Here is a 14,231-nt window from a genome sequence, read left to right as displayed (position 1 = left end):
TTAAGGATGTGAATATGTCCTCCACTACTACATATACAACTTCTGAACTGAACTTAGCCTGATAAAGAATCACTATGGATTGAAATATTGTGTTTTGGTGTTTAATAATGCTATGAGTAAAATTTTGACCTGCAGGCTCACGTTCTCCCTTCACAGAGCTGCACAAGCCTTATTATAATAAACATGATAAATGTTAATACTAAATGTTTATGCATCGCTGCAAATTTGCATCAGCTCATGAGGATGTTATAACTTAAAAAGGCCATTGCTAAGTAATTTGTGTTAAAATAATATTTTGACACTATCAGAAATCATAAGGACAGTGTTTACAGAGATTGAAGTTATTATTGTTAGCATGCTAATGTAAGCATTTAGCTCAAGTACAGCCTCACATAGCCACTGGCATAAAGGTTTAGTCTTGTTTCTGAGCAGAGGGTCTGGGGATAGAAAGTGTTGTACAAATTGTGAAGCTCTTTGAGACAAACATTGTGATTTCGGGTGAAGTAATCTTCAGTTATTTTACAGTGTAGACCTATGCACTTTTATTTTGCTACACTCACACATTCATGTACGTGTACACCTGCATTCCAGCCATACCACAGTAAGAAGGAGGCTGTATTACAGCACTGGCACTCCTTCTCTCAGCTTCCTCCTCTTCCTCCTCCTCCTCCTCCTCCTCCTCACTGCAGGAAGTAACAAAACTTGAGCAAACGTGTGCACACACACACACACACACACACACATACACACACACACACACATACACACACACACAGACACACACACACACACACACACAATCCAAACTAATCAAAAAGTCAGGGGTGTTGTGCTGCAGTTCACACCAGCTTTAGCCTCTAGAGCGCAACACTAGCACATCAGTCAGGTCGACTCTTAATAAAGAAGTCAGCCCCTGTGGGGGTCTCACAGCCAGCAGTTGTTACTGTCACTCATTATTGTCACAGCCTCCCACTGCACACACTCACTCACACACATATGGGCACGCAGGAGTCTGTGCAAACACCCACACATGATCCCAGTATGCATGCGTACACGCTCACCCACTTTCAGACACACACACACACACACACACACACACAGACACACACAAAGCACACATGAGCTAAGGAGCATGGACAGCAGGGTCACCCTAGCGCCATGCTTCATAGAGGGCGCCGTTACAATAGGTTTACTGTTACTCTGACGACTGCCGGCATACAATAGGACTGAATGTACTGGCCTGATGCTTCTCTATTTCTCTCCATTTTTCACTTGATGACAAGGAAGACAGACTGAGACGGGACAGCATGTTATCAGAGGACGCCCCTGAAGGTGAGCCGGCTCATTGTAGGATTAACATATACCTATGTTTCCATGCATAGTAAATGTGTAGTGCTGAGAGACAGAGAGAGAGAGATGTGAGGGAGAATAATTTATGGATTGCTGAATTTTGATGAGACTGATCCTGTCATGACATGTTTAAAACACCATTGTCAGATTTATTTTGAGAAAACCTTCATTTTCCCTGAAACCGAACTGTGAGAAATAGTATGGTGCAACTGTGACATCTTAAGCACCTAATCCACTTGATCATATCCTCATACAGGATGTGAAAAATGAGATGGTGTTCATGGTGTCATATAGTGTCATATGTTGAGCCATTTCCTGAGAAATTCAGAAAATAAGGACAAGCAAGGAGGAGAGGAGAGGAGAGGAGAGGAGAGGAGAGGAGAGGAAAGGAGAGGAGAGGAGAGGAGAGGAAAGGAGAGAGGAGGAGAGGAGCAGAGGAGCAAATCAAAGGTAGACTAGCAAACAGAAAATCAGAGGATTTAAGCCGAAGGAGATATAAATGAAAATGCAGTTTCACAGACGGACTCTTCAAGACGGCTACTGGGTAAGGTGGATCAAAATACAGAAGGGGGTGTCACTGAAAGATGAAGAGAGAGGGGTGAGAGGGATTAGCATGAGAGGAGTGGGTTTGGTTTGGGGTAACAGATGGGACTCATCCAGACCCAGAGGGGTGTGGTGCTGAATTGTGAGATTCCTCTGAGTTGGGACAAGCTACAAGATATTTGCACTGCAGCTGTCAGTGGTACAACACCTACGCAACTGCACCCTCCTCCCCCATCGTATTAAACACACACACACACACACACACACACACACACACAGACACATGCATACACTCAGAGTCATATTTCATATCTTGAGATAGGCCTGCATGGTTGTTTTCTTCAAGTTGAAAAAAATTCTTGTGCGACAATGACAATGATTCATGTTCTCGTTAAAGATTAACATATCTGGTATAGTGTCTGGGTAATCAGGGTCTACTGGCTATATTTGCTAATGGTGTGGTCTGTCTGTCTTTTATTATCCTTGTCGGCCAAAGTTCAGTGAATAGTGATTAAGCATTTTAATGGACCAATGTATTACATTTATTATTTTAGTTTATTTATCTAATTTCTTATGTAGCTCTTTTTGAGTGTCCTTGTTAATGTTGTGATCGATGTGGTTAGCTGCTGTGATAACACAATATTATCTATCTATCTATGTATCTAGAGGTTCACGAGGCGCACTTTACAGGGTAAGGTCAAGACCTTACAATATTGTAGAGAGCAACCCAACAGTACTCAAGTACCCAGATCCTTTACCTATAAGTAAAAGTAACAATGTTGTTGTTAATATGTGATGCATCAATGTGTAAATGGCATTTTACTGTTGTAGCTGGTCAAGGTGAAACTAGTTGTAACTGCTTTATATATATATGATACAGTCAGGCTGTTCAGCCCTGTGGCTCCCAACCAAGAGGTCGGGCCCCTCCTAAATGTCACAAGATAAATCTGAGGCGTCCAAGGATGATAAAAGTAGGTACAAAATAAGAAGAAATACGGTTCTACTCAAATTTGCACTCTTTTTCTCCAAATCGTTTGGCTTTTTTTTAATGTGAAATATTGGGTCATTTTACCTCTTTGGGCCTCAAGTAGGCCTAGTTATTTAAATAAAACCACCCTATAATTTTAGAGGAGACAGGTTTTGTTTGTTTTTTTATGGTTTTTAGTTTTTAAAAAAAAGCCACACTCCAAAAATTGAAAACCTAAATCTTGAATGTTAAATGAATGTTAAATGGGAAACTCGCCTCCTTTTCTTTTTTGCAATGTTGTTTATCGGTTGTGAATATGACTAAAGCCTGTGGGAACAAACCCGATTCACTATCAGTCTATTGATATGTCAGCGTGTGTGGGTGTGCTGTCTCCTTGCGCCTGCCTCGTTCTCTCACCTGAACGGAAGTGGACATAAAAGGCAGCGCAGGTAGAAGCAGCCGTTCACCGCCTCCTCGTTCTCTGAGCAGGTAGTGCGAGACAGCAGCGCTCTCACCTGTAGCTACTCTGCTCTCGGCGCCGATCATGTTTCAGTCCTGTAAATATGAGACATATTGAAATATTCTTCTTGTGTTTCCTATCAACCAGTAACCTCACGGACTAATGGGGCTTATACTGCTGAGCCTGATTCTCCGGTACTGGATCAACACCGTGGAGGGTAAGCTGATGTTTGGTTCGGCTTCAAAAAAAATCAAGGGCAACAAGTTTATAATGTGCAAACAAAGAGTAACAGTTTCCCAGCAACAAGCCATTAACTCTGTCTTGGTGTTTATAACCGGTAATATGACATGTTATTGTGAAAAGCTTATATATTGTTATTACCTGCAAGAGATACACTAAATTAAACTCAACCTGATATTTTATCATGTACAAAAACAGGCTTTTTATAAGCTGTACCTCTTCTCTGGAGAGACCTTTAACTTTAACTTGCAGGAAACTGTGGTAGATGTTGACATTTTCACACTGACTGTTTTGCTGCAGGGTCATGTTCAGCTGGCAGCACTGTGACTTGTGACCAGTGTCTGCAGCTCAGTCCTCACTGTGCCTGGTGCACACAGGAGGTAAGCAGCCAGGGTTGCATGTATGAAACCGCAGCATGTAGGCAGACGACCATAACGCAATTAAAAAAACACGATTTTTGGACAGATATCATCGTGTTTGCGAGGTTGCACCTTCTGATGATCATATAACTGCTGCTTTACGGCATGCTAGAAAACAGTCTCAGTCTTCAGTCTGTAAACAGCCCTTCGTGTGATGTTTTCCTTCACCTCGCAGAATTTCACAGACTGGTTTTCAGTCAGCGAAAGATGTGGCACACTGGATATCTTACTAGAGAAGGGATGTGCCAGGGACCAGCTGGAGTTCCCTGTCTCCGAAGGCCAAATCCTCCAGGATCACCCACTCGGGAAGAAGATGGGCAACACTAACAGCACTCAGATCTCCCCACAGAAAATGGCCCTCAAGCTGCGAGCTGGTATGCAATTCAAGGCATTTCGAATTGACAATTTGCCTCAAGAAGAGGTTGCTCATTTTCACTCAAAAATAAGGTGCTGATTTTGTCATCGCACAGGCAGTCAGGTGACTTTCCAGGTCAAGATTCAACACACAGAGGACTATCCTGTGGACATGTACTACCTGATGGACCTGTCAGCATCCATGATCGATGATCTGGAGAAGATCAAAGGCTTGGGCTCCTCTCTCTCCAAAGAGATGGTTAACCTCACCAGTAAATTTCGCATGGGCTTTGGCTCTTTTGTTGAGAAACCCGTCCTGCCTTTCATCAGGATCACAGAGGAAGAGCTGGCCAACCCCTGCAGGTATACAATAAATAGTAAAACATGGCCACATCTTCCGTTCTGAGACTAGTTCCCCGTCAGCGTACAGTGCAGTGTCATTTGGTATCTCACATAATCTCATTTTTCAAATGTTTGTTTTTGACTCCTGGTGTCTTACAGCAGTGTAGGTTCACACTGCCTGCCAGCGTTCGGCTACAAACACGTCTTGTCTCTGACGAGCAGCACTGACAAGTTCAACGAGATCATCGCAATGCAGCGCGTATCTGCGAATATTGATTTGCCAGAGTGTGGTTTTGACGCCGTCATGCAGGCAGCTGTTTGTGGGGTAAGATTTTGTTTTTCATTTGAGTTAATCCCTAGTGTTACAAAAAAAGAAAAAGAAAAAAAGGAGCATGAGCAGCATAATGTGTCTCCCAATATAGGACAAGATTGGCTGGAGGAATGATTCGATGCGTTTGCTGGTGTTTGTCAGTGATGCTGACTCACACTTTGGGATGGACAGTAAGATGGCTGGCATCGTGATTCCCAACGACGGGCAGTGTCACCTGGATGTCAACAACGAATACTCCATGTCCACAGTGCAGGTAAACCCACAGAGGTTCTTTCTCAGCTTCATGTCTTTCATTTTATGAGTTGTTTTATGGGTCAGCTGCCTCACTGTACACATTCACTACTGACCTCTTGCCATTTTTGTCCAGGAGTATCCAACTCTTGGTCAGCTGATTGATAAGGTGGTGGAAAACAATATCTTACTGATATTTGCTGTGACAGAAGAACAGAAACACAACTATAAGGTAAAAGCACCGTTCTGTAAAGGCATTCATTTCTTTCTAGTGGAATAAGTCCAAACTAGAGAACTGAAACATGCAAGTGTTTGTGTGAGCACAGCGTTTATACTGAGGTTAGCATATTCATGCATTGAGCTACATTCTCATTCAACCTGTTTGAACTAGCCCTCTTTCTCTTCCTCACTCTTTTCTGTACTTCCTCAGGACTGTGAGCCAGGTCTACCCATATTTGCAACTATGACTTATGCTGTTTATCTGTGTGGTTTTTTGTTTTTTTTTCTTCATAGAAATATGCAAATCTCATACCTGGCGCCACAGTTGGAGTCCTGGCGACAGATTCACGAAACATCCTGGAACTGATAGTAACAGCATACAAAGTAAATAAACTGTGATCTGAATGTGTGGATAGACTGTGTGTCTGTCTGCTCATAAGAAATAAGACAGAAAACACCTGCCATTATAAAAGCAGTAAAACTGTGTTAAAGTTATTTGTCAGTAAAATGTTTTAGGCTTGAGCCAGAGTTTTAACCTAAACACAAATATATAAACATAAAGCATCAATTAACCCTCTGTACATCTACATTTTTACATCAGAGCCCGTAGAAAGTATCTCTGCCTTCTCCGTTCCCTCTCATTCTCTCGCATTGCCTCTTTCATTCTTTCCTCTGTTATGTTTTTCCCTCCACCACCCGGTGCTTTGCATCAGCATGTCTGACAGCGAGTCTCTTCTTGTCTGAACTGTTTGATCTCCTTGTCCCTCTGCCTCTTCCCTCTTGCTCTTTCCTCCCCACTCTCTCTCTCTCTGTCTTTCCCTCTCTACCTCTTGCACTCTGTGCCCTGCTGTAAAATCCCCCCTGGCGGCAGCGACTGGTGGCACGTCTGCAGTCCTCTCATTACTTCATCAGTTACGCCGTTTACTCCCACTTTTAGTCTCTGCCACGTTAACCACACTGAAGAGAGGAGACCCTGTTATCGCACTGATTGTAGATAGTTGTGGTTCTTAAGGGAAATGAAAAACAAACAGAGGACAGATCATTAGTAATTATACTCACCGGCAATTTTGGATTAATGTTTGTTGCTTAGTGCATAGATAGTTTACCCGCCCCACTTTAAATACCCTACAACAAATTTACTGATAAACAGTTAAGTCTTATATGTGTATATGTTTTACCTGATTTACCTTAATCCATCTTCAGTTGGGTGTATCCAATGACCGTCCCCCTGTTTTCTCCTCCTTAGCAACACTGAATTACAGGCCTACAGCACACACACACAATTAACCCTCTGTTAGCACCCAGACAGTCCGTCACAGAGTTCATTAGTCAGTCAAACACAGTCTTTCCTCCAGCTGAGGTTAGCTGTCACTCTTTCCTGAGGTGATCCACACACCTGGGATGATGACTCACCCAAAAAGAGACCATTAGTTAGGAGGTTTCTAACAGTCTCGGCATGTCACAGGTCAGCGCATGGTGAGAGTCTAATTCCACCTTAAGCCCTGGAAATCCCCCTTCATGTTAACAAAAGTCAGTAGATTGATTTTAAAGTTGGGTTTGGTGATTTTTTTGGAGAGGAAAACCTTCTGTTCATCACCAGACTGCTGCCAATGACATTTCCATACAGGGTGCAGCAATTATCATGTTCTGTTTTCAGGAGCTGCGTTCAGAGATCGAACTGGAGGTCCTGGGAGACACAGAGGAGCTGCAGATGTCCTTCACAGCCATTTGTCCAAATGGGACTGTCCACCCTAACATAAAACACTGCTCCAACATCAAACCAGGACAGATGGTAAATTCCTGCCTTTGCTCTAAATTGTTCTTTTTCTGTATTTGTAAACTGTATATATATGTATATAGTGAATTACATTATGAATGCAAACAGGCATCAGATCCTTTATGGGACAGAATGCTGTGAGTTCAGATGTGAGGAGAGATATTGATTCCATGTAGGTATCGTTGTAGGTATCATTGTAATTGATGTCTATTTTTAGCTCTGGGCAAGCACTGTTTGCCTTGCTTGCCCTGACGGCACACCACTGATGTACACCAGGGTATTTAAATATAGAGATTTTGGGGATTTATGTTTGCATTTGCAATTTATTCTGTATCCTAAAAAGGAGCCTGCAGCAGATTGCACATTGCATTACCCAGATATAACAAAATATCATCTGTATACAGCAAAATAAAATTTCACGCATTGCCCACCATAATGGAAATTTCATTCTGTGCCATATTTTCTGTGTTAAAGGTTCTAGTGATCAGGCAAACAACAGCAGGGAGAGAGGGTATCATTGGCCTGAGAAATGGCTTCCAGTTGATGAGCGTTTTGCTGTATAAAATATTCAACATACAGTATTTTATTTGATCAACTGATGTGTTTTTAGTTTAAGATATATATCAGGCTTTGATTACACAGGTGAAACGTTTTTGAATCAATTAATTGTTAGTTTTGTGCTTTTCATGAGATTTCCCCCTTGCTCCTCAGGTAGTGTTCAATGTGTCTGTCGAGCTCCCAGGATGCCTGTCGGGAGTTCGGCACTTCTCCCTCAAACCGGTGGGCTTACAGGACAGTTTGGAGGTGGAACTGGAGTCTCTTTGCTCGTGTGACTGCCGGCAGCTGCCTGAAGCAAACAGCAGCCAGTGCACCGAGGGCCAAGGGGCTTTCCAGTGCGGCGTGTGCGTATGTCAGCCGGGGTTCCTGGGAGCACACTGCGAATGCAATGAGGAGAGCGCTTTGTTGAGTAAATGCCTCGCAAACAATGAGTCCGAGATATGCAGTGGGCAAGGGCAGTGCTATTGTGGACAGTGTGTGTGTCATCCATCCAGCTTTGGCCGCATCTACGGGCCTCACTGCGAGTGTGACAATTACTCCTGTGTTCGTTTCCGCGGGGAGCTCTGTGGAGGTGAGCAATTACATATGAATGTTATGAATTATTCACATGTTTTCTTTTGTGGTGAGCCAGATGTTTGAATCCATTTGTGTTTTTTAGGCAACGGAGAGTGTGACTGCGGCAAGTGTCACTGTCAAAGTGGTTGGACAGGGGAGTATTGTAACTGCAGCACCAGCACAGAAGCGTGCATGTCGGAGGAGGGCACACTCTGCAGCGGCAGGGGGGCATGTGAGTGCGGCCACTGTGTCTGCTCTGTGTCTGGGGCATCTGGGGACAAGTGTGAAAAGTGCCCAACATGCGGGGATGCCTGCAGCTCTGCAAGGTGAGAACACATTCATGCCATCAGCTCTGAAAGGGTGAACAAGGATGTAACGTACAGGGGTTTTTTTTTTGTCGGTTTTGCCTCTTTAATCGATGTTTCTTTACTTGAATGATATAAAATGTTGACTCCTTATGCCACATGATCTGTCTGTTCTTTTGAGTTCAGGCATATCAGGTTCTGGTCCTTTTGTTCACATGTGTCTACACCTTCCATGTGACATCAAAAGACAACTAATGTCCCCAACACAGCACTAAGAGATTTCCTTTCTCCGTTGTAAAGCAGCTGTCAGGGCCAGTGCAATTTGATACCACTGTTATAGAGGAGACAGGTGATAGAGAGTGAGTGAAGCCTTGGGAAAACTCTGATAAGTGACCAACACTGTGATTCCTCCGTACTCACTGTGTCAGTGATTGAAACCTCATTAAACCATAACCTCCCAAGAGGTCGTGTATTATCTCTGAGGTGAAACTCACTTTTTTTGTTTTTCCACTTTTTGTCTTAACATCAGGACCTGTGTGGAGTGCCATCTCCAAGATAAGGGTGATGCTGAGTTTTGTGAAGAAAGGTGCAGCGTTCCGAAAATTTCCATCAACACAACAGCAGGTAAGTAAATCATCACCGCTGCTTTAAATGGAAATATGGTTGCATTTAAAATCAGTCATAAAGTCTTTGTATCTGTCAAACAATAACTATAATAACCAATGTTTGATTGAAGCTTGTAGAGCGATAAAATGATGAGATCATAACGTAACAATATAATTTCACAGATTGATTGATTAATGAATTATTGACCCACCCAACTCAGGTGTTTGAAAAGATTTAATCAACTCAAAAGTTACATTTTTTCTTCAGTCAGTGCAGGAGGATGAAGGGGACCATTCATACTAGAGCGACATACATCTGCCAGGTCAATATATCAGCTCATATTAGCTTATTGCAGATATACTGGAATTTATGTAAATGTCGGCCAATAAATAATAAGAAACTGCGATACAGAAAAGTTGACTTTAAAAATAAAATTTCCAGCCTAGTAAGTCTCTGGGTCACAGTTCCTTTAAAAAAAAAAAGCTCTCTATCAAGATTGTTGTTTATACTGAAAGAATGACTATTGATTACTATTAATTATAGGTATAAACTAAATAAAAAAACTCAGATACTGATATCAAACAAGACACATAAACACTTCTTAAAGGTCATGCCGTACAGTGTGAAAATCATCTGGCAGATGCTTGAAACTTGTTACTCCATGTGTCACAGGGAATATTATGTTGCCCCTTTCCAAAGCATTTGTGGGCGGCATCTTTGTGTAAAACTCTTTTGGCTCAGGTTAAAGCTCCTTCGACAGGTCTTGCTCGATTCTTGGCGCAGGCCTTTGTTGCATGTTGTGCTCTGTCTGTCTATCTCTAGCTTTCACACAACATTTCTTCTTTATCACTCACAAAGTTACTGTCTGATAAAGTCCAAAGAAATAGCAGCCAAAACATTTACCAAATTCAACTTTTGTAAGGCAAAGAAATGAGACCAAATGCGTGCCAAGCTGTCTCACAACATCCATGTTTGGTTACAACTTGTCATCCCAGTTCCATTTTTTGATAACATCCATTAGCTGAGAAGTGAAGGGCGTTGTGGCATCCAAACTTGAACGTCATAGTTTCATGGAAGTGATTAACAAGGAGGAATTTTCAAACCAGTGGTTGCTTGCACCATGTGACAACACTCACGACAAAATAGGTCTGTCAGTCTCTCTCTTTGGGACTACTAAGCAGGTTTCAGGTCTGTGCAAGTTCACTCTTATATCTTAAACCATCAAATATCTTAAATCAGTAGATACCCAGAATGAAAAACATAGAGAATGGTCAGGAGTAAAAGGTATTTTATGTGGTTTGTTTTTAATGTGCTAAAACACAAATTCAATGGTTAGATAAAATTGAAATTAAAACAAGCATCAAAGCTTTCATCCACTAGTCTAAATCAAAAGTTTCCATTGATAGGAAACTTCTGTCTCTACAGAATTAAGAATCTATGAATTTACACTGCAAGCACAAAGTCAACTTTCTACATTTACTTTATTTACTATATTACTATATGCACTTTTTAAGTGATCGCTCACCTGTTCTGTAAATGCTTCTTGTCGCTTGACTTTTGTTCTCTGGGCTCAGTGTTTTTAATAGTGGTATCAACACAGGGCCATGCTAAGTTTCCCCATGGGTCAGAGATCTGGAGGAATGCTGACCTGCATCGACTTGTGTGTCTCTCTGAAGCCTGAACCCCCCTCTCTAACACAACACCATCCACGTCCATTCAGGCAGCACCGGACAATGGGGAACATATTATTTACCTTGTCGTACAGGCAGCGCTATTGTAGCGCATGTGAATAGCCAAAGGACCTCGTCCTCCTTTACAGAAGAGATTATTTTAAACCTGCTATACTTGTGCAAGCTGAGAGGTATATCTGATTATCACAGAGGATTTTCAGGCTTCAGATGTGAAATACAATGGCGTGGTCCACACACACACATGCACACACACACACCAGATTGTAGTCTTTGATATGGAAATCACACCGACAGCACAACAGAGTGGAGTGTATCCTTTTACATTCTCAGCACAAAGTCAAAAGGGAAGATGATATACGATGGATTCATCCCTTCCTTATGGATATGTATGTTCACATTTCCTCTCAGATTATAACAAGAGCCCTTCTATGCCGTGCACGCTGATGACGGAGAATGAGTGCTGGATCTCCTTTAATGTGGTTGGAGGTGAGACAGGGACCACTGCCTACAATCTCCAGATGTACGGTAAGCCTTGCAACAACACAGGACACAGATAAAACAAAAAAATGGACGCGAGTTTCATCTCATCCTCTGCCCTGGTCTCATCCTCTGTCCTGTCCCAGGTTGCCCAGAGCCTCCTAACATCCCTATGATTATTCTGGGAGTCTCCCTCTCCATAGTGTGTATCGGCCTCATCCTGCTGGGCGTGTGGAAGGTGCTGGTGTCGGTCCACGACCGTAAAGAGGTGGCCAAGTTTGAGGATGAGAGGGCAAAGGCAAAATGGCAGACGGTAAGAACTTGAAGTCATTTAAAGGATGAGGCTGGCGATATTTTTCTTTTTGTCAACAAATCCTGTGAAAACTCACACACACAAAAACAGCAATGAATTAAGCCCATTGACCTCCTTTCTTGTTTAAAAACTGGTCAAACACATATTTATATTGAGCCAAAGGACACTTGTCTGTTTTAATGTCAAAAAAAAAAAAAAGTTGATTGTGTAACATGAAAAAATATTAATGAGTTTTGTACGTTGGATAATCATGTTCTTATGTTTTGGAACCACAGTTCCCATCAGACTTGGGGAGAAGCAAATAAGCTATTAGCAGTTCCTGTTTGCAATATACCCATAGATGCTAAATGAATACAGTCCTAGATTAATGTGATACTGAAGAAAACGTAAAAGATAAAATTTTAAAAAATGAATTTTTAGTTTTTTCTATGATTTCCATGCAGATTTTTTTTCGATTTAAATAAGCGGACTTTTATGACATAGGAGATGATTATATCCTTGGAAAGTGTATCATGTCTATTTGTTCAGATTTGTAATTATTTTCAGCAAAATGCAACAATGAAGCGCCAGGGGTTTTACGTAAGACACATTAATCAGCTGTGTCCACATGATCCTTAATTATGATGAACATGAGCACTGTAGTTCATTTTGAGTCAATCCCACATGAACCATCCTGTTGCCGTACATATCTATCTATATCTACTACAGCAAGAAAATCTGCAGCTAAAATAATCCACAACAAATGCAGTGTTTACTCCTGTTTCAGGAATGTTTGTTTAAAACATTTTTAAAAGTAAAAGTAAAAGTATGACTTATTTTTAAGATTTATATTTTGACTAGTAACAAATGAGCTCGGGGCTGAGAACCACAGTCAAGCTGGGGATGTTGGGAAGAGAGAAGGGAATAGTTGAAAATAACAAAAATCTAGCATATCAAAACCTTGTGTGATTGACAATATTGTAATGGCCTTCTTGTGTTTGTGTTTTTCTTCAGGGCACCAACCCTTTGTTCAGAAGCTCAACATCTACTTTCAAAAATGTAACTTATAAGAGCACAGAGAGAGAAAAGATTATTACAGTGGATCACTACTGATGAAAAACTGGAGGCAATGCAAACCAACATCTGAGTGCACTTAAGTGTGTGTGTGTGTGTGTGTGTGTGTGTGTGTGTGTGTGTGTGTGTGCGCGTGTGTGCGTGTGCGTGTGAGAGAGAGAAAGAGTGAGACAGACAGAGAAAAATGTGTTTTTGTATGAATCTCTGTGTTGATTCAGAGATGTGAGGGCACAGTAGACAACACTGTGAACAGAGGAACACTACGTGATGAATTTGCTGCTGTAAAAGTGCACTGCCATTGTACTGTTAAACACTGCACTGTCCTGTTGCATGATCCTGCAAACTTACACAAATGTTTGTCTACTGTAACATGCAGCTCGGAAAGGAGGAGTCGACGCTATGAGTGGTCTACTACTGATAAAAAAAAAATCTTTGTTTTTTATTCTAATTAATGTAAATATACAGGTGGATGATTGTGATTTTTTAAAAAATATTGTGTTTCTTGTTTTATTGTAAAGTAAGGCTGAGCCTTCGATGTTGATAATTGAGTTTTTTAGTGGCATGGCACGTTAATAAAGTTTTAAGAAATAAAGAGTTTTGACTTGGTGAAATGATAGTTTTAGCATTCTGGGTTAATTATATGTTACAATGTAGTTCTCAAATCCCCAGACAGATACTGATTAGACTGATTAGATTAGGCGCCGAGAAACCCAATTTAAAGTTTTTTTTGTTTACAGCGTCAGAGTGAACTCTGTCAAAGTCTGTCTTTCCAGGCCAAGGTTGGAAAAGTAAGTAAATAAATTTAATCAAGAACTTTGTTGAAGCGCTTTCCATTGTTTCCATTTTTGTCCTTCTCCACTCAAGGCTAGGTTACAAAGTGAAATCGCACCAGGATCCTGCCTTATTGTGTATTCTTACAGCCTCGTCTTGTGGAAGGGATCTGTGTGAAAGGCTAACTCTAATATTGTGCTCACATGGTACATTTTCCTAAATAAAGTTGTGTTTCACTGGGATCAGATAGTGTTCCAGTGCAAGACTACTGCTCCCAAAACGGGTTATTCCAGCAAGTTTAGGTCTGATTAACAGTTAAGCAATTCTGTCTAACTCTCTAACACTGTAGCTAAAACTAGCTCCACCTCATCCAGCTAGAACATTGAAATACTGCTGACAACAGGTACTTTTACTTTTTAATACCTTAAGAACATTTTCCTGATAATACTTACATACATTCTTTCACTTAAGTAACACAAATAAGTATTTCTACAGTGTGGTACTGGTACTTTCCTTTTTTTTTTTTTTTTTTTTTTAGGAAAAGTGGGACTGTGTTTTGGTAACTTTTTATTTAGACTACAAGTTTCTTTTATATCTCATTAACATGAGTGAAATTTAATTATAGAAATTATTTAAAGACAAGTTATATCTACATAAACTCCACCAGCC

General features: G+C 41.2%; 1 protein-coding gene across 2 annotated transcripts; it reads left to right on the top strand.

Annotated features, from left to right (window-relative positions):
- The first annotated feature begins 1,173 nt into the window (after positions 1 to 1,173).
- itgb6 (integrin, beta 6) lies at positions 1,174 to 13,383 on the top strand. Of its 2 annotated transcripts, XM_023402839.2 has the most exons (16): positions 1,174 to 1,332; positions 3,468 to 3,537; positions 3,861 to 3,940; positions 4,155 to 4,353; positions 4,450 to 4,696; positions 4,835 to 5,000; positions 5,098 to 5,259; positions 5,374 to 5,469; positions 5,751 to 5,840; positions 7,114 to 7,248; positions 7,945 to 8,362; positions 8,450 to 8,672; positions 9,181 to 9,275; positions 11,357 to 11,473; positions 11,572 to 11,738; positions 12,732 to 13,383. In XM_023402839.2, the coding sequence occupies exons 2-16, from the start codon at positions 3,483 to 3,485 to the stop codon at positions 12,828 to 12,830; spliced, it is 2,349 nt and encodes a 782-aa protein (XP_023258607.1). In that variant the 5' UTR covers positions 1,174 to 1,332; positions 3,468 to 3,482; the 3' UTR covers positions 12,831 to 13,383. The 2 variants fall into 2 exon arrangements, with proteins under 2 accessions (XP_023258607.1, XP_087029205.1); XM_087173079.1 differs by lacking the exon at positions 1,174 to 1,332 and having other exon boundaries at positions 3,350 to 3,537.
- The last annotated feature ends 848 nt before the right edge of the window (positions 13,384 to 14,231 follow it).

Source organism: Seriola lalandi, unplaced genomic scaffold (genome assembly GCF_002814215.2).
Source record: "Seriola lalandi dorsalis isolate HSWRI2012SDOR001 ecotype SW California unplaced genomic scaffold, Sedor1 jcf7180002054040, whole genome shotgun sequence".
Classification (NCBI taxonomy): domain Eukaryota; kingdom Metazoa; phylum Chordata; class Actinopteri; order Carangiformes; family Carangidae; genus Seriola; species Seriola lalandi.
The sequence above is the reverse complement of the archived record's forward strand: the minus strand, read 5'-3'. Positions and strand labels throughout refer to the sequence as shown.